This window comes from Tachysurus vachellii, chromosome 9 (genome assembly GCF_030014155.1).
Source record: "Tachysurus vachellii isolate PV-2020 chromosome 9, HZAU_Pvac_v1, whole genome shotgun sequence".
Classification (NCBI taxonomy): Eukaryota; Metazoa; Chordata; class Actinopteri; order Siluriformes; family Bagridae; genus Tachysurus; species Tachysurus vachellii.
The window spans coordinates 16,085,810-16,113,757 of record NC_083468.1 but is presented as its reverse complement, the minus strand read 5'-3'; the positions used below and the strand labels follow the sequence as shown (position 1 = coordinate 16,113,757).

The 27,948-nt window shown below is 38.2% G+C and overlaps 1 protein-coding gene and 1 long non-coding RNA gene across 11 annotated transcripts; one reads left to right on the top strand and one right to left on the bottom strand.

Annotated features, from left to right (window-relative positions):
* Window positions 1-26,434, top strand: pias1b (protein inhibitor of activated STAT, 1b). 10 transcript variants are annotated; one of them, XM_060877933.1, is made up of 18 exons: window positions 57-97; window positions 7,523-7,601; window positions 7,704-7,758; window positions 15,704-15,768; window positions 17,718-18,165; window positions 19,114-19,143; window positions 19,417-19,501; window positions 19,741-19,788; window positions 20,171-20,261; window positions 20,520-20,654; window positions 20,807-20,912; window positions 21,030-21,103; window positions 21,582-21,742; window positions 21,825-21,955; window positions 22,279-22,468; window positions 22,711-22,850; window positions 23,057-23,097; window positions 23,480-26,434. In XM_060877933.1, the coding sequence occupies exons 5-18, from the start codon at window positions 17,721-17,723 to the stop codon at window positions 23,759-23,761; spliced, it is 1,959 nt and encodes a 652-aa protein (XP_060733916.1). In that variant the 5' UTR covers window positions 57-97; window positions 7,523-7,601; window positions 7,704-7,758; window positions 15,704-15,768; window positions 17,718-17,720; the 3' UTR covers window positions 23,762-26,434. The 10 variants fall into 10 exon arrangements, with proteins under 10 accessions (XP_060733915.1, XP_060733919.1, XP_060733916.1 ...); XM_060877936.1 differs by lacking the exons at window positions 7,523-7,601; window positions 7,704-7,758 and having other exon boundaries at window positions 49-97; XM_060877931.1 differs by lacking the exons at window positions 57-97; window positions 7,704-7,758; window positions 15,704-15,768 and adding an exon at window positions 1,987-2,006.
* LOC132851227 (uncharacterized) lies at window positions 4,592-16,791 on the bottom strand. Its single transcript, XR_009649018.1, has 4 exons — window positions 16,706-16,791; window positions 16,401-16,472; window positions 4,832-4,904; window positions 4,592-4,708 (listed from the first exon to the last, which is right to left on the bottom strand). It is a non-coding gene; the product is annotated as an uncharacterized LOC132851227 (long non-coding RNA).
* Window positions 26,435-27,948: the final 1,514 nt, after the last annotated feature.

Here is a 27,948-nt window from a genome sequence, read left to right as displayed (position 1 = left end):
TCTGAGGAACGTTATTAGTAACGCGGCTCGCTCACGTGCCGAGGGCCTACCGCGCATGCGCCAGAGAAACAAGATGGCGGAGAGTGCGGAATTGAAGGTAAAGCGTAGCCAAAAATTTACTATTGATATCATCTCTAATTGAAGTATTCTTGACCGCGTAGTAGTGTTTGGGTGTGTTCTGTTTATATGAGGCGGTGTGCCAAATGTGTCTTAAGCGGTCTAACTACATCGGCGGCTTTGTTGCAGGATGGAGGAAGGTTGTTATTGTTGTGATGTTCAGACTTGGTTTGTGTCACCTGGGTGGCTGAGAGCTAACGGAGCTAGTTAGTCTCATCGCAGCTAGCTAACAGCTTCCTCTTCTGTTTTAATTAGCCAAACTGGATGCTAAACCTCAGCCGAAACCTTGCTATAGACGTGACATGGGTTGTAGATTCAGAGTAAATTATTTTGTTCCACTTTTTTAAATCTGCGACGCTGTAGTATTGTGGTTGAAACTGTGTATAATTATGAGCAGCAGGCTGTAGTTAGCTTAGCTGGGTTAGCTTAGCTGGGTTAGCTTGGTTACTCTGTGTGTGTCTTTTCCAGCCGGCTAGCGAGCTGTACATTATTAACTGTCTGTATCTCGACATAATGTATTGCAGCGAAACACTGGGCTACGGTTTAAATGTTGAAACGATCCAAACTAATTGAAAACAAAAGTGATTCAGGTGTTTGTTTACTTTCATAACCGAGAGACTCGAACCTATTTGTGTTTAAATCCTGACGGCTAACTCAGCCTGCCATGGTGGATCTGCTGACGAAGTGCTCACCATGAGCTCTCTTGTGTGTTGTGAAAACAAATACTCGCATACATAATGTTTAAATGTGTCTGCAGAGATATGTTTTGGTTGGTGTGATTAAGTGTGTTCTGGAAAAATGTTTGATCAGCTTGTGTGGTTTGTGCGAGAATTTAGCTCAGACTTTGAGCATGTAATATTTAAATTATTATTATTGCTGTCAGTTTTACAATATGTAATTACTGATCAGTGTGTGATAGACAGCTAATAAATACTTGACCTAAGATGTTATGATATTAATTGTTTAATGTATTAACTCACCCACATGTTGCACTTTTCACTAACACACATGATCACACTCTTAAGTTTTTTATTTGTCTTTGGAAATGATTTACTTGAAAATGAGGTCTGGGTGACATTTTTTCAACTTCAGGTTAATGTTAAAATTCAGTTTGATTTGATGAGAGTTTACGCACAGGTTTAAAGCTGTGTGCATTTGAAATTCATATGCATTTTTATGGTATATATGCAGGATTGATCTAAAAGCAATTTAACAATGAAGACAGAGAATGTATTTTGATCTACATTCACTTGTGGTACATTACTGTAAAAACACAAACAAAACAACAATTAGGCAATAAATAAACAAATTTGTGGCGTTTACCTATTTCTGAATGAGACAATTTCTTATAGAGATCAGTATGTTGCAGTAATGAGCAATGAGTATAAAAGTGATTAAATGCTGTAATGTGCAGACTTTAATCATTATCTTTTCCCTCCTAATCAAATACATTTAAACAACTTTTTTCTCTATAAAACTTTAATTAGATCAGTGGCTGATTAATGAAAGAACTTTGGAGGTAAGAGTAAACAAGTAAGATGGAGACAGAGTGCGAGTGTTTGCTAATGTCTGTAGTGCCCAAGCAGTATGGATACTGCGATAGAAAATTTATTATTATTTTTCTGTTTTTTGTTCTCCTTACTGTTTGACTCCAACTCACATTTACTAGGCTTGTGTGATTGTTGTTTTTTTTTTTCTTCTGCTGCTTGCAAACTTAGCATTCACAAAACGGCAGTAAACTTTTTATTCCTTCAGAACTGATAAAAAAGCCTTTTTAAAAAGTCAAGTCAGGAGTGTAGGGGAGATGTATATTACCTGGGAAGTTTGGAACTGCTTACTGGCAGCAGTAATCTTGAAACCTCATATGAAAGGAGTTGAATCTGCATGCTGTAAACGTTATAGTTTATTTTCAACATAATCCTTTTACTATTTGTCTTCAATGTGTTTAAATGCATGTGGCGCTTACATGTCTGTAACAGACTAGGCATAATATTTGATGTTTGATGTATGGTATAGACTACAGTGCAGCAGACATGTACCTGCTGGGGAGATGGATTCTGCCAGGGAATTGTAATTTAGCAATTTAACTACTAATACAGAAATAGAAAGTCGTTAACAATAACTATGCAGCATTAATGTGTTTAATCTGTAACCTGCATGCCTGCTAAGAGGGGTTCCTCACAAGAACAGCAAAAATACATCATTTTTAATCATTTACTAATTATCATCACTATTAGAAATATATTGGTACTTTGTTGTATTTGTCACTTCATTCTAAGCCTGTTAGTTGGCCTGTTTAATATGTAGCACCATTTCTGGCTGAAATTTGGGATTGTCTTTAATATATAAGTGAACTGATCTAATGTTCTTCTCTAATGTTAGCCCTGAAAGATTTAATACCATACTAAAGAACTGAAACATTCTCTATTTTTCCATGACATGAATGAGGGCAGTTATACGTCAAGGGCCTGTGAGATTTGAGTATTGAGTTGGGCTTCCTGGGTGTTGGTTAATATTGAAGCGTTCACACACTAGTCCAGATTAATATGTTGATTGACTAGGGTTGCATAGGGGTGGAACATTTTCAGTAAATTTCCAGGAACTTCATCTGGGGAATTTTGGAAATATTCCAAGTTGGAAACTTACTGGGAATTTATAGAAATTAATTATAAATTTGGGGAAATTTATATAAATAATTTAATATACAAACATAAACATTTTATTTGGAGACAAGCTGACAGATTAAAAACAAAAAGACATTTTATAACACTGGCCGAGGTGAAATGTATCCACACATGAGACGGTGTGCGTGGCATAGTTGCATAGAATAAGATTGGAAAAAAGCTTGTAAAACACTTATGCACAGATAAATAATTAGTTGAACAATTGGAATATTTTGGAATAAAAAACATTTTACAGTTGATGCAAATGAATAGAAATAGTCAAGATGAATAAATCTCAATTAGCATGCATGCTGAAACAAAAACTAGTATATACAATAGTTTAGTCAAATGTTTGGACAATTACAATTTATCTTTTTGAAAAAAGAATCTTATGTTCATTTAAGCCTGATTTATTTGATCAAATATAAAGAAAAAAGAAAGAGCATAACAGCTTGAACTAGCTAGTCTCAAAAATTGTCAATGAAATAGTGCTAGCTTACGTTTAGCATGTCTGATTTACTGGCTGTATAAACACATTTTGTAATTGCTAAATAAACTGTAATAGATAATACCATAGATAAAATATATTCACCAAAGTAATATCAAAACTTACTGGAATTGATGTAATCCTCGGAAACCTGTGGAATGAATATTTCTGTGGTGGGCAGGGGGTGAGTAAGGGGATTGATTGTGGGAGAGTGTCTTTTTAGACAGTTTTTTATTATTTAGCCTAAATCGCTGCACAGTCAGTGTATTTGTATTTACAGTGGTATATTTTCTTTGCACAATAGCACAAGGGAATTTTAAATCTAACTTTATGTAATATGTAAATACTTTATGTAAATTCTCATCAATATGGACTTTTTTTTTTAAATACTTTTTTGACATTATTTGTGTGCAGGATTCAAGAAATGATTTGTGGTGTTATGGAAAAATGCACAGTGCATACCACAGGTATGGCATTAATAGCCCTGCAGTAGGCGAATTGCTGTGTGCATGGGATTGATGAATGTGCAGGGGGAGAAAAATCTTTATATTCCTGAAGTATTGTGTATGATGCAGCTAGACATATTTCTTACTGTTGACTTGACTGTAACTCACATGTTGACTAGAGCAACAGGAGATGAGACGATGAACAAAGCTATGAGAAGCAGTTTCTTTCATCTCTATAGCATCATCTTTATTCATTAGACTAGTTTTACTGGCCAGTGTGATTTTCAGACAGACTCACAGTGCTGTATATTTTTTGGCTACAGCAACTACACAGGTCAGTTGGTTGGTTACAGGTTACAGACTTAAAGATACCATGAGCCTAAAACACTGTTCAAAGTTTTTTTTATTTATTTATGTATGTATGTATTTATTTATTTTTTTTAATACCCACATACAACAAACAGGGAGAAGGTGCTAGTTCAAGTATTTCATGAAGTAGTAGGTTGTTTAAAGATAGCCAGTGATTGTCCGGACCCCTAGGGGAAGTGTGTGAGAATTTAGGCATATTGAAAACAAGCAGCTGCATTTTGGATAATTTACAGAGGACGAATTACTTTCATAGGTAGACCTGCCAGCAATGTGTTGCAGTAATCCAGTATTGAAATGACAAGAGACTGAACAGGTACTTGAGCAGCCTGTGTGGACAAAAATGGCTGAATCCTTCTGATGTTGTAGAGAAGGAACTGACATGAGTATGTCACGTTAGCAACATGTGAGGAAAAGGATAGTTGAGTGTCCATGGATACCAAAAGGTTTCAAGCTGTGACCGAAGGGGAGATCAGATCCTTGTGCAGGGATATTGCAAGATCCTGACCTGGGGATGAATCACCTGGGAAGATCAGCAGTTCAGTTTTGCTAGAATTGAGCTTCAACTGATGAGCCCTCATCCACATTGATCTGACTGCCAGGCATGCTCCGAACAGAAGCTGTGGTATCTGATGGTGGTAAAGAGAAGATAAGTTGTGTATCGTCAGTGAAGGTCTTGCATATTTTCTCAATCTTTTTGTGGTAAAAAGAAGCAAAGTCTCCTGCAGTCAGGAAGGATAAAGCAGGTGTACCTGGAGGGGTTGAGTACAGAAGAGATCTCAAGCTCCTATGTATAATTTCTCACTGGCTCCATTTTCTGTAAAACTGATGTTTGGCATAGAAAAAAATTATTTAATTAAATACTGTCTATGTTTATGGAAAAATGGTTAGGTCATGCAAAACACGTTAGACAACACGCGTAAGTGGACATGGACAAACTCGTGCTGTTTACTATTGGCCAGTTCAGGGATTGCTTGTGATCATTTGGTTGTCTATTCAGTATTACAAACCTTTGCATGTTTAATACCTGTAAAACATTTAGGACGGATTTGTTCTGTCACTCTGGAAACAGGTTCATCAGAAAACTAAAATACTTGACTTCAGGTCAAGTATGCGTGTTATTGCCGCCTTGTTTTCTTGTAGAAAGGAAACTAACATATGAAAATAACATCCCCTTAGAGCTACTTCCTCTTGTTTAATTGTTCATCTGACTGTTTTCGTATGTCAGAATGTTGTGACTCCCAGTGACCACAAAAAAATCAAGGAACTTTTTAAATCAGGAACTGAGTGTGCAAACGCTGTAAGGTTTCTGGGAACAAAACAAATACGGCATTTAGCATGTTAATAATGGAAAATAACGAATGGAAGAAAAATGTGAACTGCCAATATGTAATAGTTATTGGCAGGTAACTAATCTAGACAATTTGTATGTCTGCTGTCGAGTCTATTTGATGTTATTTTTTCCAATCCATTCATTTAAGTTCATGCACAGTTTTTGTGGTTGGCTTGTTTAAATTGACACCTTGATCTAGGATCTGAAACTTTCCTTTGCTGTAGGAGTGATTTACTTCTGAAAATAAACCTAGGGTCTCTGTTGTCTGGTTGGTGAAATCATTTATACATCATGCATCTAGTTAGGTCTTCCCTATCATGTCTGTCAACCAGGGAGAGGGAAAGCTGGTATGTGATAAGACACTAAAGCTAGCCAATGCACTTTTACAAACTGCAACTGCCGCACCACAGTCTAACATAACACTGTCACACAGTTTCTGGTAGTGTGAGATTAACACGAGAGAGAGAGAGAATATGCCTCCCTCCCATTCAGAGAGCACAGCCAGTTTTGTTTTCTTTAAGATTAACAATGAAGCAACAGAAAACAAAAACCAAACCCAAATCATACCGGCTTAACGTAACAGCCCTCATTAAACTATGAAATTGCTGTGTATACTTTACAGCAGAATAAAACAAAAATTCAAGCTCTTTAAATGGAATAATGATATAAAATTATGCCAAAATATGACCTGTTTAGTATATTTGACTCCCCAAGAAGGAGCATTCTGTGCTTTCGTTTTAAAGGTTCATGCATCATTGATGTGATGCTATAAAAGGTATCTCTGATTTGTGATACTGCATTGTAACACACTTGTACTTTTTTGAGTGAAGCTTAAATTTCTCTTTGTTGATGGCAGAAGCTGTAGTCTTATCGTTCCTGCTTGCTTTTTTTAACACTAGGTCCGTTCACAAGTGGTGAAGCTGCTGTCATTAACAATAACTAACCTGACACACACAAACACACTAATTTCCTGTCTCTAGAAATGAACTTGAACTTGCTATATACTGTTGTTTTTAGTTATGATGGTGGATAGTAACAGTTGGAGACCATGGCAGTGGCTTTAAACTACTGTTGCCTTGGTCCTCATTATTGAATATTTGTTGGCTTCACCAGGAAAGAATTTGTTAACTCTATAATGAATTCAGAAGTTTTGCTGGTGCTCAAATAAGTTGCTTAAAAGCTACTGAAAGGAAATGATTTATAATTCAGCTGACACCCATACTGAGGATATTTCTTCTCAGTATTATATCTTGCCACTTATTTCCTCTGGCTTGCTTATTACAGATTACAGTTAATTTTCGTATTTTAAACTATCTTTAATATCTTAAATCTATTTTTATTTGAAAATTCTGAATGTGTTACCAGAGGCTTTAAGATAAATAGTTGTGGGAGATGTATGTTGATGTCACAAGGCTCACACTTGTTTGGTTGTACAGCTTCTCTTTTTATGGAAGATTATAAATAGAACTGTGGAAATTCTGTGTTTCTTCAGACATTTGTTTCAGATGGAGACCCAAATAGAACCTCATGAAACATTATATACCCTTTTTTGCAAGAATGCAATCATTATTTGGTGACACTGCTGATTAAACGTAATTTATGCAACTGTACAGATGATTTTAAATCTGATTGGTCAGATGTTGTAGTGAGGAAGCATTTTGTTGTGTTTGCCTAAATTGTGTTGTGTTGTACATTAGGGATGCCACAGTCCTTAATCCTTAATATAGAATCCTTAATATAATATTGAACCGTTCGAAATGGCATCCATGGTATAATACAAAAAAATACAATACAAAAAAATAATTTTTTGCATATAGTTTCAGTGCATTATATTTCTCTCTAAAATCTCTCTCTGCTTGTGACTGTGAGTCTATGCTCTGGGATGAGGAAATGCTTTTCTGTGAGTAAACATCTAATGACTATGGTCAAAAATTATGGAAATTGTGAAGTGTCAGATTTCACACATTCAGCAGTAAAGGGAGGCAATATGAGGAAACACCGCTGTCTTTCAAATCTGTAGTGGGGACGTTTCAGTGTGAAGTATAATCAAGTAGAGAAAGCAGAAAACACAAAAAATGACTGTTTGCAAGCACTGTTTTACATGTTACAGAAACACGTCCAACATGACGGCACATCTGTGGTGCCATCACTCAGCTATATCACTGTCTGGAAGCAGGAGAGTCGAGCAGGTAACATCATCCAAAAAGCAACAGTCCCTCACTAATGCCTAATGCCAATTTAAATTAGTATATTTATGTTTATTGAAATTTTTGAATTCATGTTTTCCCCAGTATATGGGCTACCAGCAGCTCTGAGCTGCCATGGATAAGATGCACTTATTCTTTTGTAAGTGTATATATCTATATCTATCTATATCTATCTATATATATATATATATATATATGCTTTATTTACGTTTATTTTTATTTATGTACCTTTAGTTTATTTCATAAAATGCACCAGGAATGCCTATAAATTTAAGTGATCTTTTCTTTATGGAAAAAACAAAAAGTTTGGATTATTAAATTGAATTTACTGTGCCGTTTAGAGTACATGTACTAAAACGGCTAAGAATGGAATAAAAAAAAAAAAAGCAGACAACCTGGGCCATCTGAACCGAAAACCGTGCTCAAAAAGCAGAGTTAAGTTTTGAACCGTGGACTAAGTGTATTGTTTATTCCTTATTGAATTATGTTTGTTTTGCTTTGCTAATGTGGTGGTTGTGTGATTTTGTGCTTTCAGATTTGTAGCTACAGTAGAAAATTTATTTCTTCTGGCACATCAGTTCAATGGAACTGTTTACTGTTACTGTAAGCAGCTTTACAATATTTCTGGGAAACAATATTGTCGTGTGTGTGAAAATAGCACAGACTGCTGCAGCACAGTTTCAGTTTCTAAGTTACAATTAGACATAACAAGAACTACAGGTTAATTATCATTTAAGCAAGAATAGCAGAGAAGAATGTTTGGCCTTTAAATTTGTTAAATGCTCATGAATCTTTATTAAACAATAATTTCAACACATTTATAAATGAAGTCACTTTACAGTTTAGGTTTAAGGGCCCATGTTGAACTCTAACATAAGACTAAACATTACACAAGATCAGTAGCTGTTTTTAAACACTGGGGTCAAAGTGTAAAGTTAATTCCAGTTCCTTTGTTTTTCTCAAATGTATTTTGAGGTTAGCCTTTCAGTATTTATACAGTATTCCATGTGACTTTATGATAAAACTGAGGTGTCAGTATCTGAAGCCCAACTATGAACATGCTTTATTTGCCTGCAACTTTTTTCATGCTTGTTTGGTTGAAATCTTTCCAAACATTTAAAATCTTCCAAGCAAACCTATTTCTTTCATTTTTAGTGTGTACTTGGGAAATCCAGTCAGCAAACTATGATGCAGGGATGAAATTCAGTCAGTGTGGAGTAAGAGCTCCTAATTAATACTAATACTTCGCAGCTGTTTAGCCTCAGCGTTCTCAAGTATTATTTTCCCACTGCAATTAACCATTCCTCCTATAGTGATCAGCAAACCACAAATTAGCTAGCTGGAGCCAGCTTCCAGACTACACATGTTGGTTTGCCAAACTGTATCAGAACTGTTCGCACAATGCACATAGTCTACCAGGTTAAAATGAAATTTATTTCATTTGACTGCCACAGAAAAGGAGAGGAGATCCAGGACTAGACACTAAATTCTAAAGTCTCACTGGATAAACAATATGGCCACGCATGTTAATATTTATCTTTTGGTCAGTACAGGTATTTGTGTGTTAAACATATGCTCAAACACAATAGAGACATATCAAACAAACACAATAAACACATAGACATTCACTTTGGCTGAAAAATTAACTTAAGCTGCAAGTCCAAGCTCTAACTTGCACAAGGTGATCGTTGCATTGAAATATACCTACTGTCAGACGTGGCACATCTTTTTCATATTTTTGTCTTTTACTTCAGTGTTCGAATATGTAATACGTGCGTTTGTCCCTAAACCAGCCACCACAGGTTTCTGAGCTGTCGATCATATGCTGTGTCTTTAGGCAGCTTAATCCATCATTAGAACATTTGTTAGTCGCCAAGCTCATTTCAGTTATTTTTGATGCACTGACTGGTTAAATTTAAGATGTCTTTTGTTTCCACTGAGATCTTGGTCAGCTGCACTATAACATGCTCATGATTATTTATTAGTTAGTTCTAGTTTGCTAATCTGATTGGTCAGTGTTCAGACAGTGCTAATATTAACTAGTTAAACACTGAGAGGTTACACTGTGTGCATCACATCACTGTGTTTGTCATGTAAAGTATAGTACCACTGAAAACGTTACTACAGTACAGTTAGCAGCAACGTCTGAGCACATGGCAAGCGAGAGATTTTTTATGAATGACTTCTGACTTAAAATGTGAGAGCCTGTCATATGAAAATGAAAAGTAAGAAGGAAAGCCAAATTCACTGGTTGAAACAGGCCTTTTAACAGGAACACATCAATCATTCTGAGCTAGCTAGCCAGAAACCATTTGTGGCTTCTTCAGTATCTCCTTCCATTATAGGAAATATATTATTTTGGTATTATCTTAAGATGCCTTCTGACAAAAAAATTCTGCTGTAAGCTACTCGAGGAAGAACATTTAATAACATGGGTTGCGCTGCAATGTTTTCTATGTTGAAGATTATTCTGAAGGTTGTGAATAATTGTCTGTGGAGCTCTGGAGTTATTGTCAGCTGTCTGGCAAAAAAGACAGTTGAAGGGAAAAGCCTTCTATGTAATGATTTCTGTGGTTCTCTGTTGTACTGGAAATTTGGGAACGGTTCTTTGGCCATACTATTTGTAGGAATATATTTGAGCTGCGATATGACTTGTAATTTAAAAAACTCAAACTATTTCAATCCTGACAGCTCTGACGGAGTTACTGCCATTTACTTTTACAGGGAAGACATTATGATTCAGAGCATCTCAGGAACATGATGTTTTAGCCATTTTCCCACCTATAACTTTTGTTTCACAAAAATCCTTTGCGCTAGCTTTTTTTTTCTATGAAAGTCCAAATAGTCTAAACAGGACCTTAGGATAAAATGCTTTTTTTAGTTGTTTTAATTAATGCCAAGGTTAGCAGATGAGTAGATTGAACAGACTAATGACTTTTTTCCATTCACTCATAAGAGCAGATTATTTTTTTTAACTTATGGCCTCCTGAGTCTTTTGATGTCTCTACTACAACACAGATTTGTCAGTTCAGTAACATATTCAGTTTTGTAAGGTTAAACCGTATTTATTCTATAAGTATGTATTCAAATTCTATATGAGAAATCTTTCACTGGTTACTTTTGAGGTTTTTAACTCTGTGAGCATTACATTTTATGGCATTTTGTTGGCATCAATAAGCATAAATCACCAATGTGTATTCTGTTATATGGGCGATTGGCATTTGCCAATGTAAATTTGAGTATATAGTATACTAGCATCACCCTGCAGTGACCAGTTTAATGATCTATGACACTTATATGGTCTCCAGGAAAATAAACGAGGCATGTTACCCCTGAGGTTCCTGTTTGCAGGAACATGCCACAGTCATAAGAAAGCTATGGATTTTTGTTTGAATGTGTTTTTATTTTTGTATTTTTTGTACTGCCCAGTGGTGCCTCAACACCTTTCTAATAGACTGCAGATTTTGATGAATAATAAGCAGTGGTGTTTTTTTTACCTGTCTGTGTCTTGAGGTGTGCTGCGGATCTGATACGTGGTGGTGTGTGGCAGCAGGACTAAATCTGATTTGTATTAACCATTGGGACACTGCTAGGTTTACTTCTGTTCTGTTTTGACTGATTTGGTGTTTTGTTTTTTTTATTCATATTGGCATTTAGATGTTAAAACATACAAATCTTAATCTAAGGCAATGGCGAAGCAACTTCATTATATTGGTAAAATCTTTTGACGTCTTCTGTTTGTTAGCAAATGCAGATATGCATTAATATTATCCGAATACATTACTTTTTATTTATTTATTTAATTTATTTTAAGAGTCTTCGGTTAGTTTGTCAGAGTTTTGTGTAGGTTTTTTTTTGTGTGTGCACCAGGGGAAGTTAGAGAACTCTTGTACTTTCTATGAGTTATAAGGGATGTACTGTGGTTAGGAACTGATTAGACATGGAGTATCTTCTGCATTGGGACTGTAGTCACCTCAGCTGACTGGAATAGATTGGCATGTAACCCGTGTCTCTTGCTTTCGTTTCCCATTGATTCACCTGGCGAACCTCCGCTCATTGCCGAACAAAATGGACGAACCGTTTCTTCTCAACGAAACAAACAAGGACTTTTCACTCTCCTCTGCTCTCTGTTTTACTGAAACTTGGCTCAGTCACTCGATCCCGGACAGTGGATTACCTCTCTCGGGCTTCCACTTACACCGCGCGGATCGCGTAACGGAGCTATCAGGTAAAATGAAAGGCGGCAGAATCTGCTTCTACATTAACGAACGTTGGTGCACAGATGCACAGTGCTGAATAAATACTGCAGCCCAAACCTGGAATCACTGTTCATAAACTGTAAACCCTTTTATTCACTGCGGGAATTCTCCTCATTCATTCCCACCGGAGTTTACATCCCACCGCAGGCCAATATGAGTGATGCACTGCAAAACCTGGCAAACCAAATATCTGGCTTGGAGCAAAATAATCTGGATTCTCTTTTTATTATCCTTCGAGACTTTAACAGGGCAAAACTAACACTTGAACTTCCAAAATACAGACAGCATATAAATTGTCCCACAAGGGAGAAAAATACACTGGATACCCAGGGCAGCCATGGGGAACTCTGATCACTGCTTGGTCCATCTTATTCCAACATACAGGCAGAAACTAAAATCTACTAAGCTTGTAGTAAAAACAGTGAAGAGATGGACCAGTGAGGCAAAGCAGGAACTACAAGACTATTGACTGCACTGATTGGAGTATCTTTGAGGCTGGAATTGACAGCCTGGATGAACTGACTGACACCGTGACATCCTACATCAGTTTTTGTGAAGACGTGTGTGTGCCAACCAAAACCTTCTGCAAATACAGTAACAACAAGCCATGGTTCACAGCCAAACTCAAAAAAACTTCGACAAGCAAAGGAAGATGCCTACAGAGGGGAGGACAATACTCTGTATAAGCAGGCCAGGAACCTACTGACAAAGGAGATAAGAATAGCCAAAAGAAGCTACTCTGAAAAAACTGAAAAGCAGGTTTTCAGATAACAACCCTGCATCAGTGTGGAAAAGCCTGCAAGACCTCACAAACTACAAGAGTCGAACCCCCCCTCCCACTGAAGCAAACCAAGACCTGGCGGCCGACCTAAACACCTTCTAATGCAGGTTTGAGAACAACATCTTCACACCTCCCATCCAACCCAGCCCACTGACTGACATCACAACTCTGGGAACCCCATTAACAACTCCTCCCAGCAATCAAGTTGCACTCACAATTTGTGAAGAGGATGTAAATCGTCTCTTTCATGGCCCTTTTTCACCGAGGCAGTTTGAGTGCTGGTTCGGAGCCAGAGCCTAATTTAGAACCAGTTCTTTCTTTTTCGACAGCCAAAGCACCGGCTCTGAACCAGGAAAAGTGTTTTAGCAAGTAGCACCAAAAAGTTGCTGGTTTAGACTTAAGAACTGCTTGCGTCAGGGCCTGGGGACGGGGATCAGGCGGGGTTACTGTTAGCGCCTTTGATAATGTACCTTAAGTATACCAAAGTTTAATACACTTTTACTTTACCGCAATATGATCAATTATCAGCACACATGATAGTAAGTAGCTACATGATAAGGCTACCTTTTTTCTCTGTTAATGATAAAATAATGTTATGTACTTTCTTGAATATATCCTCTGTTTATACAGATTACATGGAGCTGTATACACATTGGATTCGCCTTGTTTGGATGCCAATGTAGGTTCACAAAGCCATGAGCATTAACAGTAAAGCAACATCCGCCATTGTTGATGTGTTTGTGTTTGCTGCTGCTGCGCTAACGTTGCTGGGAAACATGACACGTATACAGTGACGTCAGACTCGGCTCTGTGATGGCTCTCTAGCTGATGGAAAGGCAAACCGGTTCTTAGAAGGTTCACCAGTGGAACCAAATTTGAACCAGCACTAGCTCTGAACCAGCACCCGGTTCTTTCTGGTGGAAAAGGGGCATCAGAGACAGACTTAAAGCATGTGCTGATCAACTGGCTCCTATCTTCACCCATATCTTCAACCAGATCACTGGAGCTGTGTAAAGTCCCCTCCTGCTTTAAACTCTCCACAATCATCCCGGTCCCCAAGAAACCCTCCATCACTGGACTGAATGATTACAGGCCTGTCGCTCTGGGGCTTTTTACACCTGGCCACTTCATGCGTTTTCTGTGATTAGATAGCTATAAAAGACCAGGTGTAAATGCCCTCTGAAACATTTTCAAGATGGATATAAATCCGATCGTTCAAACCACATCAGGAGGTGGTCTGGGACGCATTTCAGATGTGGTTGTTCAAGCCACATACGTCAGTGCTATACTCCTCCCAAATGGAAGTACGTCACTCGCAAGTGATCTTTCACCCAGGTGTCTCGTTGGGACTTAAAATGCACTGCTGCCACCAGGCAAAATGCAGCAAACAGTAAATGCTGTTTTTTGTAGCATAACCGTTGTAACAAGTTTTTTCGTCTTCTTTTTGATTGCATTCAGAAAACCGCAGACACCAAAGCGTGTTCCATTTCAATTAGCCCGGTAATGAGGAAAAATATATTTGCATTTTGGGTGGGAGAAGAAAGATCGGATTGATATCCGATTCGCGGAGACGCATTTATGAGGCCTAATGTAAATGGAACAGTTTTAACAAATCAGATAGCTATCGAATCAGAGAAAACACATGAAGTGACCAAGTGTAAAAAGGCCCTCTGACATCTGTTGTCATGAAGACCTTTGAACAGCTGGTATTGGCCCGCCTAAAGACTGAAACAGGACAGATGCTGGATCCCCTACAGTTTGTTTATCATGCAAACAGATCAGTGGACGACGCAGTCAATATTGGACTGCACTACATTCTGCAACACCTGGACTGCCCACGGACATACGCCCGGATTCTGTTCGTCGACTTCAGTTCGGCTTTTAATACAATAATTCTGGAAATTCTCCACTCCAAACTCCTAAGGCTCACTATACCCCATTCCATCTGTCAGTGGATCACCAGCTTCCTGACAGACAGGAAACAACAGGTGAGACTGGGAAGTGTCACCTCCAGCATTTGGTCAATCAGCACTGGCGCCCCACAGGGATGTGTCCTCTCCCCACTGCTATTCTCCCTCTACACTAATCACTGCACTAATGACTGAGTGACCAAACTGTTAAACTCCTGAAATTTGCAGATGATACTACGCTCATCGGTCTCATCCAAGATGGTGTACCGTCAGTCTGCATACCGGCAGGAGGTGAAGCGGCAGGTGCTATGGTGCAGTCAGAACAGTCTAGAGCTAAACACCCGCTGTGGAGGTGGAGATGATAGTGGACTTTAGGAAAGACCCCTCAACACTACTAACCCTCACAATATCCAACAGCCCAGTGTCATCTGTGGAGGCCTTTAAGTTTCTAGGCATTACCATTTCCCAAGACCTGAAATGGGAGTGCAACATGAACCCCATCATCAAAAAGGCCCAGCAGAGGATGTACTTTCTACACCAATTAAGGAAGTTTGGTCTGCCACAGGAGCCTGTTGATGCTGTTCTGCACTGCAGTCATTGAATCTGTCCTGTGCACGTCCATCACCATCTGGTTTGGAGCAGCAACAAAACAGGACAGGAACAGACTGAAACGCATAGTTAAAACAGCAGAAAAAATAATTGGTGCACCCCTGCCCACTCCCCAAGACGTACGTCACGAGCCAGAAACCGGGCAGGAAAAATCACCACCGACCCTTCGCACCCTGGACACAATATTGCACAATATTGTTATTTGCACTCCCACACTTTATGTACATAACTGATCAGTCATATTCTATATTCATATTTAATACTCATTCTGTCTATATTGTATCTCATCGTCTGCATTGACTTGTATAGTTTAGTGTTATTTATGTCTGTACTTTTGAGAGTCACAAACAGCTGGAACCAAATTCCTTGTGTGTGTCAACACACTTGGCCAATAAACCTGATTCTGATTCTGATTAGAGGAGGAGTGTCTGAGTGTAGCCTCACTTTATTAGACAACATGTTTGTGCTTGTGGGGGATGGGAGGTTTTAATAAAAATGTGTTTGTGTTCATGTTTACATGAATAGTCCTGCTGGCAATAAACTGGCAAGAAGAGAGTGGTCGCAAAGATGGAGAAATGTGAGCTGCTAAGGTCTGTAGTTTTTTGTTTTCATTGGAGGTTTGTTTCACTGCTTTTGTTATGAAAGCTCACTGGTTCGAGTTTAGATTCAGTCTTCCCCTCCCCCAATATCTCACAATCTCTCCTCGCTCCTGGGCCACTTTTAATAGAAACCAAATGTTGGGTGTTAGGAAGTTTAGTTAAAATGCCAAAGAAGTGTAAGCGCTTTAGTGATTTTTTGGTTAAATGTTTTTTCTTGTCTTTGAAGTTCCTGCAAAAGGAATTTCTTATGTTTGCATTTTCCTAGATTTATTAAACATGACCTTGTGCTTGTATGACTTGTTTAGAATATATACTGCATTGTAATAGTCCTGAAAGTTAAACTGAGATAAGCTGTCTGTTGGGTTTATGAATAACCTTGAACAGTACAAAACTTTCAGTAAATTGGTTTGGATGTTTTCAAGTTTTGGCATGTACAGTACCATGCAAAGTTTTAGGAAGGTGTGAAGAAATGCTGTAAAGTAAGAAGGCTTAAAAATGTTTTTAATTTGTTTAAAATGTTTAATTTGATCAAATTTTTAAAATGTTTAATTTGATCAATTTACAAAAAGCGAAGTGAGCAAACAGAAGAAATCTAAATCAAAGCAATATTTGGTGTGACTAACCTTTGTCTTCAAACCAACGTCTTGCACACTTTGTACACTTGCACAAAATCAGGGACTTTGTAGAATCAGCTTCTGGTGTCTGATTAATCAACAATACCAAACATGTTAATGATCATCAATTTCACATGTAGGTTGTAACACAGCCACTGACTTGGAACAGAAAGACTTGTGTAGGAGGCTTAAAACAGAGTGAGGAACAGCCAAACTGTTCCTGAGACTGAGCACAGCAACAATACACAGGCTAGTTATACGGCATCAACAAGTACTCTCAAAAAAAGTACAAAGAAACAGCCAATGTTGGTTACCGTAGACACAGTGGTCAGCCATGGAAACTTAATGCAGCAGATGAGACACATCATGCTTACTTCCCTTTGATATCGGTAGATGTTCAGCAGAGCCATCAGTAAAGAACTTTCAGATACCAGTGGGTCCCAGGTACACTCCTCTACGGAGAAGTCTGGACAGAAATGGTGTTCATGAAAGAAATGCAGCCAAAAATGTATACCTCCAACATAGGCTAACACCTCAACTATGCATGAAAACCATAGGAACTGGGCTGCTGAAAATGGCAGCAGGGACTCTGGACTCATGAGTCAAAATATTTGCAGTTTGTTGGCAGTTAGTTTGTTTGCTGAAGGGCTAGAGTGTCTGCAGGTAACAGTAAAGCATGGTGGAGGCTCCTTGCTTCAGACTGCATTTCTGCAAAGGGAGATGGAGATTTGGTCAGGAGTAATGGTGTCCTCAATACTGAGAAATACAGACGGATATTTTTCCATCATGCAATACCATCAGGGAGGTGTCTGGCCCTAAATTTATTCTGCAGCAGGACAACAACCCCAAACATACAGCCAATCTAATTAAGAAGTATTTTCAGCATAGAGAAGAACAAGGAGTCCTGGATGTGATGATTTGGCCCCCCACAGAGTCCTCATCTAACATCACTGAGTCTGTCTGGGATTACATAAAGAGACATAAGGATTTGAGGCAGCCTACATCCACAGAAGATCTGTGGTTAGTTCTCCAAGATTTTTGGAACAAGCTACCTGCAGAGATCCTCACCACACCAAATATTGATTTGATTTGGATTTGCTTCTGTTCATTTACCTTCTATTTTGTTTATTGATTTACACACTATTTAACTAAACATTTCTATTCTTTAAATCATTTTTCTTTACAGCATTTTTCAAACCTGCACAGTACTGTACATTTTAAATCATGATCATAAGTTGGAAGAAAAACAAATTTTTCTGCTGCAATAGTTCAGAGCACAGTGACCGTTAAGTTAATTTTTTTCTGTTCCCTCCTTTGGCATAACAGCAAATGGTGATGAGCCTGCGTGTCTCTGAACTGCAAGTACTCCTAGGATACGCTGGTCGCAATAAGCACGGGAGAAAGCACGAACTATTGACCAAAGCACTCCACTTGCTGAAAGCTGGCTGCAGCCCTGCTGTACAGATGAAGATCAGGGAGCTGTACCGCCGCCGCTTCCCCACAAAAATGGTGTCCCCGACAGACCTCTCTCTCTCTGGGGTCCACTCTACAACAGGTGTAGCTTCTGCAGGTTTGCCTGCTAGCCTCACCCAACTCGGGTTTGACAGCCACGGCGCACCTTCGCCTCTGCTGCCTGTCTCTCTACTGGGGCCCAAGCATGAGCTGGGCCTTCCACACCTTCCCTCTGCCCTGCATCCTGTTCATCCAGACGTCAAGCTTCAAAGGCTTCCTTTCTATGACGTGCTGGATGAACTGATCAAGCCCACCAGCCTGGGTAAGTAACTTCCCCCCCACCCATTCTATATTTTTCTACTTGGTGTCCATGACTTCAAGGTGCTCTCTGTATGATTTATTACTGGATAAAATCCAGTGAGGCTATATATAGCTCTCGTGCTAAAATTAGCGGATGCGGTATCATTGGAAAAAAACAGTGTTGTACATATTTGGGTCCACTCACAAGCTATCAGATTTAGTAAGCCAGAGTTCATGTGCATGTTGGAAATAAAAGAGGATTAAAGATACCTTATTGAATGTTTGAGCTTTAAAAGTATGAACAATTTGGATGTGGCATAACCTTAACTACATGACATTACATGACCTCATGACATTACATGACCTCATGACATTACATGACCTCATGACATTACATGAACTGAAACTGGCCTAAATTCTTGCTCTATAACTGTGTTCTATATTTCTGTGTCTCATTCTGTAAAAATACTACAAAGTAAAACCTCAGAATTAAATAATCTTTTTGTGGTCATAAATATGTCTTAAATTAAAAGTAAATTAAACTTTTTAACAAATTAAAACTACATGCATGTGAGAATGTAGTTTATGGACGTTCCTGTGGTTCAGCAGATTTAGGCAAAATACCCAGCACAAACAAAACTACGCACAAGCCTTCAATTAGTAAACTTAAATCCCTGCCGATGATGGCGTATCTCAAAACAAAACCTTGTAAGAGATTTTCAGCACAAGTTCTAATACAAAAGCAGTTCCAGCTGAGACGTTCAGCATAATTTTTGTCCACATGTCAGTAATATTTCTAGTCCCTCATCACTGATATAATCTCAAAAGGTACCTTTTTACAAACATGCATTTGCCACACCTTTTGGTTGCAAATAAATGGTTCGGAAAAACGGAATAAACATTTAACATTTTAGTCTTTAATGAATGAATGTATGAATGAATAATTTTCTTTCTCTCTCTTTTCTTCAAGTTCTTCCTTACTATAAGCAGATTAAATTGAGTAAGTTCTTTTTGAACATGTACAGTTTGAATTGCATTTTCAGTGGTATGTCACCGAAGAAAAATAGTAAATTGGTTCTTGTCTTTGTAATTTTGGTCAGAAATACTGTTCTTCAAAAAAAAGCTTTCAAAATATCAACATACTGCCTCACATAAGTGTAAAAAAAAACAAAAAAACACGTGTCCCTCGCACATCAACTTCTATTTCAGTTTTATTCTCATGATTTATTTGCCTAATTCCACCGCACACTGTTATTATTGTTTTTTTTTCCAGCCTCGGACAACAATCAGAGGTTTCAGGAAACATGTTTTGCATTTGCATTGACGCCACAGCAAGTCCAACAGATCAGCAGCTCAATGTAAGTAGTAAGTTGATTTGCTTACCATGGTTAGAAACCATAAGAGTTCAAGTTTGTAAATCAGAAGGGATATGAATAGTAAATACTATTTAATGTGGATGGGAAATCTGGGTAGGAAAGCAGAATTTTTGTTTATTTATTTATTTGTTAATACCTATTCTACACATTTTAGTAGTTTCAAACATGCTGTTTTTCTCTCCTCTTTTTTTCTCTCACTCCTTCCCTTGTCTGTTTCTTAGGGACATTTCTGGGACCAAATGTGACTTTTCAGTACAAGTTCAGTTAAGGTATGATGACAAATTCGTAACCCTAACACTTTTTTTCATCTATAGTGAAACACAAAAGACAATTTCTAAAAGTAGCCTTTTTATTCGAAATTATTATATTAATATTATTACTATTATAAATTGCATTATTTTATTATTTTCCCTATTTCCTAAACGGCGAGTGAGAAGAATGAGATAGGAAACAAACACGCATTGCTCAGTTTTACAATGCACATGAAAGCTACAGCTTGTTTCTTATTAGTTCCTAACTGTTTAGATTGTTTTTACTTTCCTATGCTTTTGCTGTTTAGGTTTTTGTGAGCCAGTAAAGATCGTTCCCACACATTTCTTAGTTGGCCCCATATCTCACACCCACAGTTCACATCTGCTTTATCTTTCGCAGGTTTTGCTTATCAGAGACGAGTTGTCCTCAGGAAGACCATTTCCCACCAAACCTCTGTGTGAAAGTGAACGGAAAGCCCTGTAACCTCCCTGTGAGTCTATGCTTGTCAAAATCATGTACAAAAACATTTCATCTGGTTGTGAAGAAAGCCAAGCTTTCACTTCACAAGTTCAGGAACAAAATGCTCTTAATTGAACTTCAGATGAGATTCAATGCAATACCTATTGGCTCTTCAGCCAGTGAATAACATGCTTGATTAGATTCTTTTAATAAAAAAAAAATGAACAGGTATATACTGCTTCTGTTCGTGTTTTGTCATGCAGTTATTAATCTTTCTGATTGTCTTTAGGGCTATCTTCCTCCAACTAAAAACGGAGTAGAGCCAAAAAGACCAAGCAGACCCATCAACATTACCTCTCTGGTCCGATTATCCACAACAGTCCCCAACACTATTGTGGTATCTTGGACATCAGAAATAGGCAGGGTAAGCAGTGAGACAGCTAGAGCGTTGGTGCTACCAGTCAGCATCGCTTTATTCAAGTCTATGATCGATACAGAGAAATCTCATTGATTTTTTTTTTTTTATATTGCACTGAATCTGCATCTCAAGAAAGGTGTCGGCTCTTGTTTCTTTAGAGTTATTCCATGGCAGTGTACCTCGTCCGACAGCAGTCTTCTTCAGTATTGCTACAGAGACTACGGTCGAAAGGCATCAGGAACCCAGACCACTCAAGAGCACTCAGTGAGTCCAGTAGTGGAAATATTTTGAATGATATATGGCTGAACATGCTACGCTTGGTGTATTTGTATTACTTGTGCTCAGTCGTTAATCATAAATTGCTCTCTTACATTTCAACAGTCAAAGAGAAGCTGACGGCTGACCCTGACAGTGAGATCGCTACCACTAGTCTGAGAGTCTCCCTTCTCTGTCCGGTATGCGAGCTCTATTTGTTGTAGTGATAATGATGCACAGATAAGCATCTATAAAAAGAAAATGTAAATACTAAGTATATGGTGGACAAGCTATGAAGAAATATCTTGACTTTGATTTTGAATTTGAAACAGCCCTGTTTCTGCCTTACATCTTTAACGTGGCACATAGTTCGTTAATTGTGCAACAGCTACACAATACTGACACGTTCTTAAACATTATGAAACAAATTGATGATGGAAGAAGAATTTATTGGTCACCCATATCCCAACTTGTTAGGAAGATGGGCTCAGAGTTCAGTGTCAGCTATGATATGGTGCCCTTGGAGCACAGAGGGTTATAAGCCCTTCAGTGCTGGGGCTTGAAAATCTGACCTTTTGATTAGTAACCCAGAGCCTTGAGCATAAATCTATGACTGCCCACTCTAATGCTTGTCTGATTTGGTTATGATTTGTGTATGTATCTGAATACACGTGACAGCTGGGGAAGATGCGGCTGATGGTTCCGTGCCGAGCGCTGACGTGCTCACATCTGCAGTGCTTTGACGCTACACTCTACATCCAAATGAACGAAAAAAAACCCACCTGGGTTTGTCCAGTCTGTGACAAGAAGGCCCCATATGAACACCTCATCATCGATGGGTCAGTGTTGCAAATTGCGCTGTAAATATTAGTAATGAGTTACTCAGGTTATTCAGGAAGCTGATTGTTTTGTTATGTGCAGATTGTTCATGGAGATCTTAAACAGCTGTGTAGACTGTGATGAGATCCAGTTTAAGGAGGATGGAAGCTGGGCACCTATGATATCCAAAAAGGTGGTGCAGGAGGTGTCTGCTTCCTCCAACGGCTTAGAGGGTATGCCCTGCTAACGCTCACTTTCCTGTCCTTCACATGAGTTAATATGGCAACACTTAAAACGTATATTGACTTTGCTGCTTTACTCATTTATAACAGCAACTGTTCATTTCTGGAGTAGTTCTGAAGTGCTGTGGATTTTAAATAGATGAACATTTTTAGCAATCTGGGACAATATGTTAAGATAAATATTATTAAAACTCAATGTAGTTCAGTGTGCAGCACCAAAGTACTCGCATGTACAAGTAAATATTATTACTTAACTTTTATTACTAGAATATAAGTTAAGCTTGTTGATTATCTTTGGGCTGTGTTTTGAGCAGGTTCATGTCGACCAGTGCTGTCTGAGCACAAAAACAGCTCATCCCACACCAGCGGTAGCAACAGTAAAAAAGTGGAAGTGATTGACCTTACACTGGACAGCTCCTCAGAAGATGATGATAACGATGAAGAGCCTCCGCCTAAACGGCCCTGTCCTTCACTCTCGCCTGCTTCACCACCTGTCACTAAAGGGTTAGTCTTTGTTACAGCACACACGTTTACTTTTACTGAATGATGAGGCGTTTAATGGCCTGGTGACATGGATATAAACTGTGTGAAACTTTTCCTTTCCCCTCCATACAAGGCACTAACATTTGTTTATATGTTTATTGTTTAACTAGCTGTTTATTAATTAATTAATTTATTAATTTTCTTTTTTATTTGTACAACTCAGTTTTACAGTTTATCGTTTATTTGTTTATTTTTCCCAACAGCGTGTTGAATCTTCACCATCAGGCATCGCCAGTGACGCGAGCTCCAAGCATGCCAGCAGTGGAGACGAACTACATTCCCCCTCCACCACCTCTCATTCAGGACTACCGCCACTATTACCACACACCCAGTGACCTGTCAGGTATGAGGCCAGATGCATGAGTGTATGTGGCTTAGGGGCTTTTTGTGTTCCCAGTTTTATAAAAGAGCAGTAAACACTGCTTGGTGATTTTCCCTGTTGCTCTACCTTATTATATAGTAATCTTTACTTACTCCAGTAGTTTTGGCCTGATAGCTAATCATACTTGTGCCTGATTTCTGTTGTTTATGTTCTTTGTTTTTCCACAGATCTGAATTTCTTTTCATTTTTACCAGGGGAAAATCATCCGGTAAGCCCCATACCACCTAACTTGTGCTCTAAAGTTTATCTGTAAGGGAACATGTAAATGAATGAGACCATTTTTCTGTTTGCATGGTTCATCTAGGTGTCTAGGGTTTACTGTACTGCAGGGTACTGTATTTTCTGCGCAGTCTAGTCTGTATTGTTTATATAAGATGTTGTATAAGACAAAAATATATAGCATTTGATATTTCCCAAACACTGACAATGGAGACTCTGTTCCTAAATGTTAAATGCTACATTTTTTTAAATAACGTTTTTTAACCATATTGCCTTATGATTGTATGTCCGACATGCAGGTCCTTTTGAACCAGTTAGAAAGTTTTAGAACTTACACTAACATTAAAACTCTTCTGTTTTTCCACCACCAGCATTACAGCATGGTGATGGCAGCAGCAGCTGCAGCATCTGCCTCGGCGTCGACATCAGATGATCACGAGCTTCTCCGCTTCTTGCCCTATAACTCCTCACCGCTGTACCTTGAGCAAGCAGGCACCGCGCCGAGCAGTTCACTGGCACCACCCAATGGCAGCGCAGGCAGCAGTAGCAGCCTGCGGGACAGCCATGGGCACAGCAGTGTTTCTCGTTCACGGTCGGACACAGCTGCCTCAGTCATATACGGCTCCATCCCCGACGTCATCTCGCTCGATTGAGCACACAGGCACAGCAACCCAAAGACTGTCGACGTGGGCTCTCTGCACCATCCATGGGAGACTAGAGAATCCTGGTGCGCTTCCTGAGGATTTCGAGATGAATGATTCAGAAGGAAAAGAGGGGTGGTGAAAAAGAGGACAAATAACTTTGTAAAAAAAGATGATGATGAAAAAGAAAACGCTGTACAGAGAAGAAATATCTATTTTCAGTTTTACTTTTGTATATAAACAATAGGACGCTGCCCGCCCAGTGAGTGACTTCAGTTCATATATTTTTTGTGTGAATACTGAAGGTGTTTTTTCACTTGTCCATGTGCTGTCCCTTGACTTAAACTTATTCTGTATCTTTTATACTCTTTTTGCTATTTTATTTCACCTCAAACACTTACACACTTCAGTCCCAGTTATTTTGATCTTTTTTGAGGGGTCAGTATGTTATTTAACGACACTTTGTTGTGCAGGTAATTTATGATGCTTTTAAGTTATGTAGTTTGTATGCTGTATAAAATCATTTCCTGATGCCATTACAGGATCTAGCCATGAGGCACGCTCAGAACGCCAGACACCTCTTATTCCAGCTTTGCATTTACCTCCATCTAACAATCAATAAAGTATGTGAAAGAGGTTTTTTTTTCCCCCAGATATTTATGCAGAGATCATGTTGCACACATCTCCCAACTTATGAAACTAAATATTTTAATTAGTATGCTAATTATTTGAATCTTCATAGTTTGCTATGAAGAATTTATCAACTGAGGAGAATTGTAATTGAAGGTTTGGTACTATAGTGCGATACATTTATGAAGTGAAGCAGTTAACCTAAGAAGTATATGTAGACGACGACATGTAGCTCCAGAAGGTTGTCCAGGACCTGCCATCCGAGTTTGTCTTTTAAATTACGGATTTTCTGTCAGAAGACTAATTGAGGTCAAGTGGTTTGTCCACCTTCAGTTATTACAAAACAATAAAATCAGATCTTGATTCAAACCATCATGCACCAGAAATTGAGAAACCCAAATAATGTTAGATACTGTTGTCTGTGCAGATTATAGTGAAAAACACTATTGCAGAGATCAGAGTTTAAGAGCGATGACACTGGGAGCAGGAAATGGTTAACGCCCATTGCATTCTGTGTTGGAACCTGCTGTTTCCTGCATTTGCTCTGCATGAAGCTTTCAAGTTTTCAAGACTGTGATAATCAACTCTTTAAAGGTATAGAATAACATTTTGACGATTTAATATATTGTTTTTTTACACATTGGTTAAATATATACTTGGATGATTGGGTCAAAAATTCTACATGTACATACAAAAGAACTGGACCGTTAGACCTATTTTCAACCAAATTAACGTTTTTTAAATTCTGGTGCAGACATTTTCATTTTATTATTTATTTTAATTGGCTTGGAGTTTGTTTTTCAAACCTTTTGGAAAAGTGTGCCTTGTCATATCGCTTGGTCCTATAGATCTTTCTTTGACATGCAGAAACCTAGCAGAAAGAAAATAGGTTTCTTCTTCCTGGTGTTCAGCTTCATGTTTCCATGTAGAAAGAAGGATTTTATTTGTCAGAATGCTTAAGTATCATTTTTAAGTGATCTTTGAGTTTTATTTAAATGTTTTATTTTTCCTGGTGACGTCACAGCCACGTCATCCTTGCCGCCTCCACCCCTCACTCCTCTTTGTTAAAAACTGAACTTATTTATTTTTAATCTATATTTTTAGTATTTGTTTGACAATTATGCTTTACTGTCATCATGCATTTATTTCAGTATGAATTATTTAAGAGCCCTTGCCACATGCTTTGCATTGTAACAAGCATCCTGTTATTTTTTTTTTTTATGTGTTCCTTGTTCTGTCTTATTGATTTCTGTCTGTTCTGTACGTTAATTCCATCTCCACAATCTATGCTGGTGTCAGGTTTGACGATTTCGTTGCAAATTAAACACTTAAAGATGAAAGCCAGCTGAGTGTGGACAAACTCTGGCTGAATTGTTAGGACCCCTTGAGAAATGTGTAATTTTTGTGTTTATCCACTGACTTCTTATGCACAGAGGTTACTACCTGTATAAATGTGTAAGCTTTCATCAAAACCCATCTGTTTCCTGTAGGCCAACATTTATACATGTAGTACATGCTAATTCAACTGAAATGAATAAATATTTGAATAAAAGGATACTGTGCACTGAGGGACCACGACTTGATTCTGAGAATTGTTCTTCAAGAGAAAAGTCTGCACTGGAAAATGAATATTGGTGAGGCATTAGATTACACTGAACTGAAGCCCTGAAAATGAAGCAGTCCATATCTAGGTTCTGGTAGAAGCACTGTCTTTTTTTTTTTTCTTTATTTTTCTTCTTATTTTTCTAAAGAAATGACGCAGACCGTGCTGTAATCAACTGACATTCAAACCGTTTCCAGGTTTCCTACCACTAGAGAAGTAACTTGGCCCATTTTAGCTGTACTGGTAAGACTGGTGTGCATGAGATCTCTCTGCCTTAAATTCTTTTTTCTTTTTTTTTTCTCATGAAAGAAATCATTATGTACATCAAGCCACTATCAGTTTGTACAAAACATCAAATTATTTATTATTTGATTTGGGATACATTGTTTACCTAATGAATGTTAATTGTTTATGTAGAGAGTGGTTTAGCTGTAATAAAACACATGCAACTATGTACTATTTCTGTCTTTATTCTAAATATATGCTCTTATTTTTTTTTTACATGGCACTGTTTGTGGATCTACGTTTGGGATAAGTTGTTTTCAGGTTTGTTACCCTCAGTAAATATATGCACAAACCACTGAAGAAACAAATACCTTTGATTAAAGTAACGGCCAACATCCAAACCACAGGAAATCGGCACAGCAGCGGAGGTTGTCAGTTCCTCCAGGGCAGCAGGTGTAAATAGGCCACTCACTGAATGTATAGTCTATGATTCTTTTCAGCTTCAGAATTATTGGCACCCTTTGGTAAAGATGCGCCAAAAAGAAATGCGTCCATCACGTTCCACTGAGGTATAAATGTGAGGTGACGGCAAAAGGATAGAATACACAAATGAAATGAGTTCTTTGTAAATCAGGCTATAAAGTGCTATAATACAACATGGTGTAGGGGTGAGTGGGGGTTAGAAGCTGTGCTGTTTAAACAATATTTAGTATGTTTAAAGCATTCAGAACCGTAATGATAGTCCTGGAACTATTCACAATTGCAATTTCCCCAAGTGCACAGTTTGAAGGATTAGAGTGGCAAAAAAAATTGTTCTTTTTTCTGTCAACAAATACTTAGCTTACTAAGCCTCAATACTTAGCCTCAGCTCCAGGGTTAAGTATGGGAGAGGATCTGTGAAAATGTGGAGCTCTTTTTGCTCCAGAGGCCTTTGGGAACCACATTAGGATACATGCCAGGAGGTTCTGCCAGAATCTGTCTATATTTGCCATGAAGTTATAACAGGGTTGATCTTCAATCAGGATAACGATCCAAAACGTGCCCAGCTCCACACAAAATGCTTCAATGCTTACAGAATCAAGCTTTTGTTCTGGCCATCCCAGTCCAGTGACTTAAGCCCTGTGGAACACGAGCTGAAGTGCAGGGTTCACAGGAGGAGGACAGATTCAGTATTGAGAAGTGGGCTCAGGTTCCTTGTTCTGTACTTTCATCGGTTTTCATTATAGAAGATTTTGAGGATGTTGAAGTTGGCAAAGGGAGATAAAGTACAACATGCAGATTCTGTAGTAACTGACACATTGTATTGTATGTAAGAAAAATATACATTAATTAATGGTTAGATTTTTTGACTAACAACGCTATCAGTATTTAGCTTTGCATTTTTTGTTATAAATATTTCAGAAATATCACTTGTCTCTAGTCAACTGTCTCACTCTCAAGCCTTCAGTCTCATACTGTTGAGCACCATCTAGTGGTTCTCTGTGATAGTGGTTCAGCTCCGACATGCAATTATTAAACAACAATAACAGCAATAAAAATATACTTATTCTAAAAAAAAATCCCATGAGAAATCACACTTTTACTTATACATAAAGGTGTGACAGCGAGAATAAGTAATAGTGCAGGCAACAACAGTATTACAGCACTATTATATACAAATATATAATACAGAAGGCAAAAAATCAACTACCATAAATAAAAACAACAGCAAAAACAACAAAAATAATAATAGTAATACTAC

Excerpts from the sequence above, each read along its gene's own strand:
- pias1b (XM_060877928.1), top strand. The coding sequence starts at position 7,488 with ATGACTGTTTGCAAGCACTGTTTTACATGTTACAGAAACACGTCCAAC. Across the intron at positions 20,262-20,519 it reads GAAAGCCCTGTAACCTCCCT|GGCTATCTTCCTCCAACTAA; the intron begins GTGAGTCTATGC and ends GATTGTCTTTAG. Across the intron at positions 21,743-21,824 it reads GAACACCTCATCATCGATGG|ATTGTTCATGGAGATCTTAA; the intron begins GTCAGTGTTGCA and ends TGTTATGTGCAG.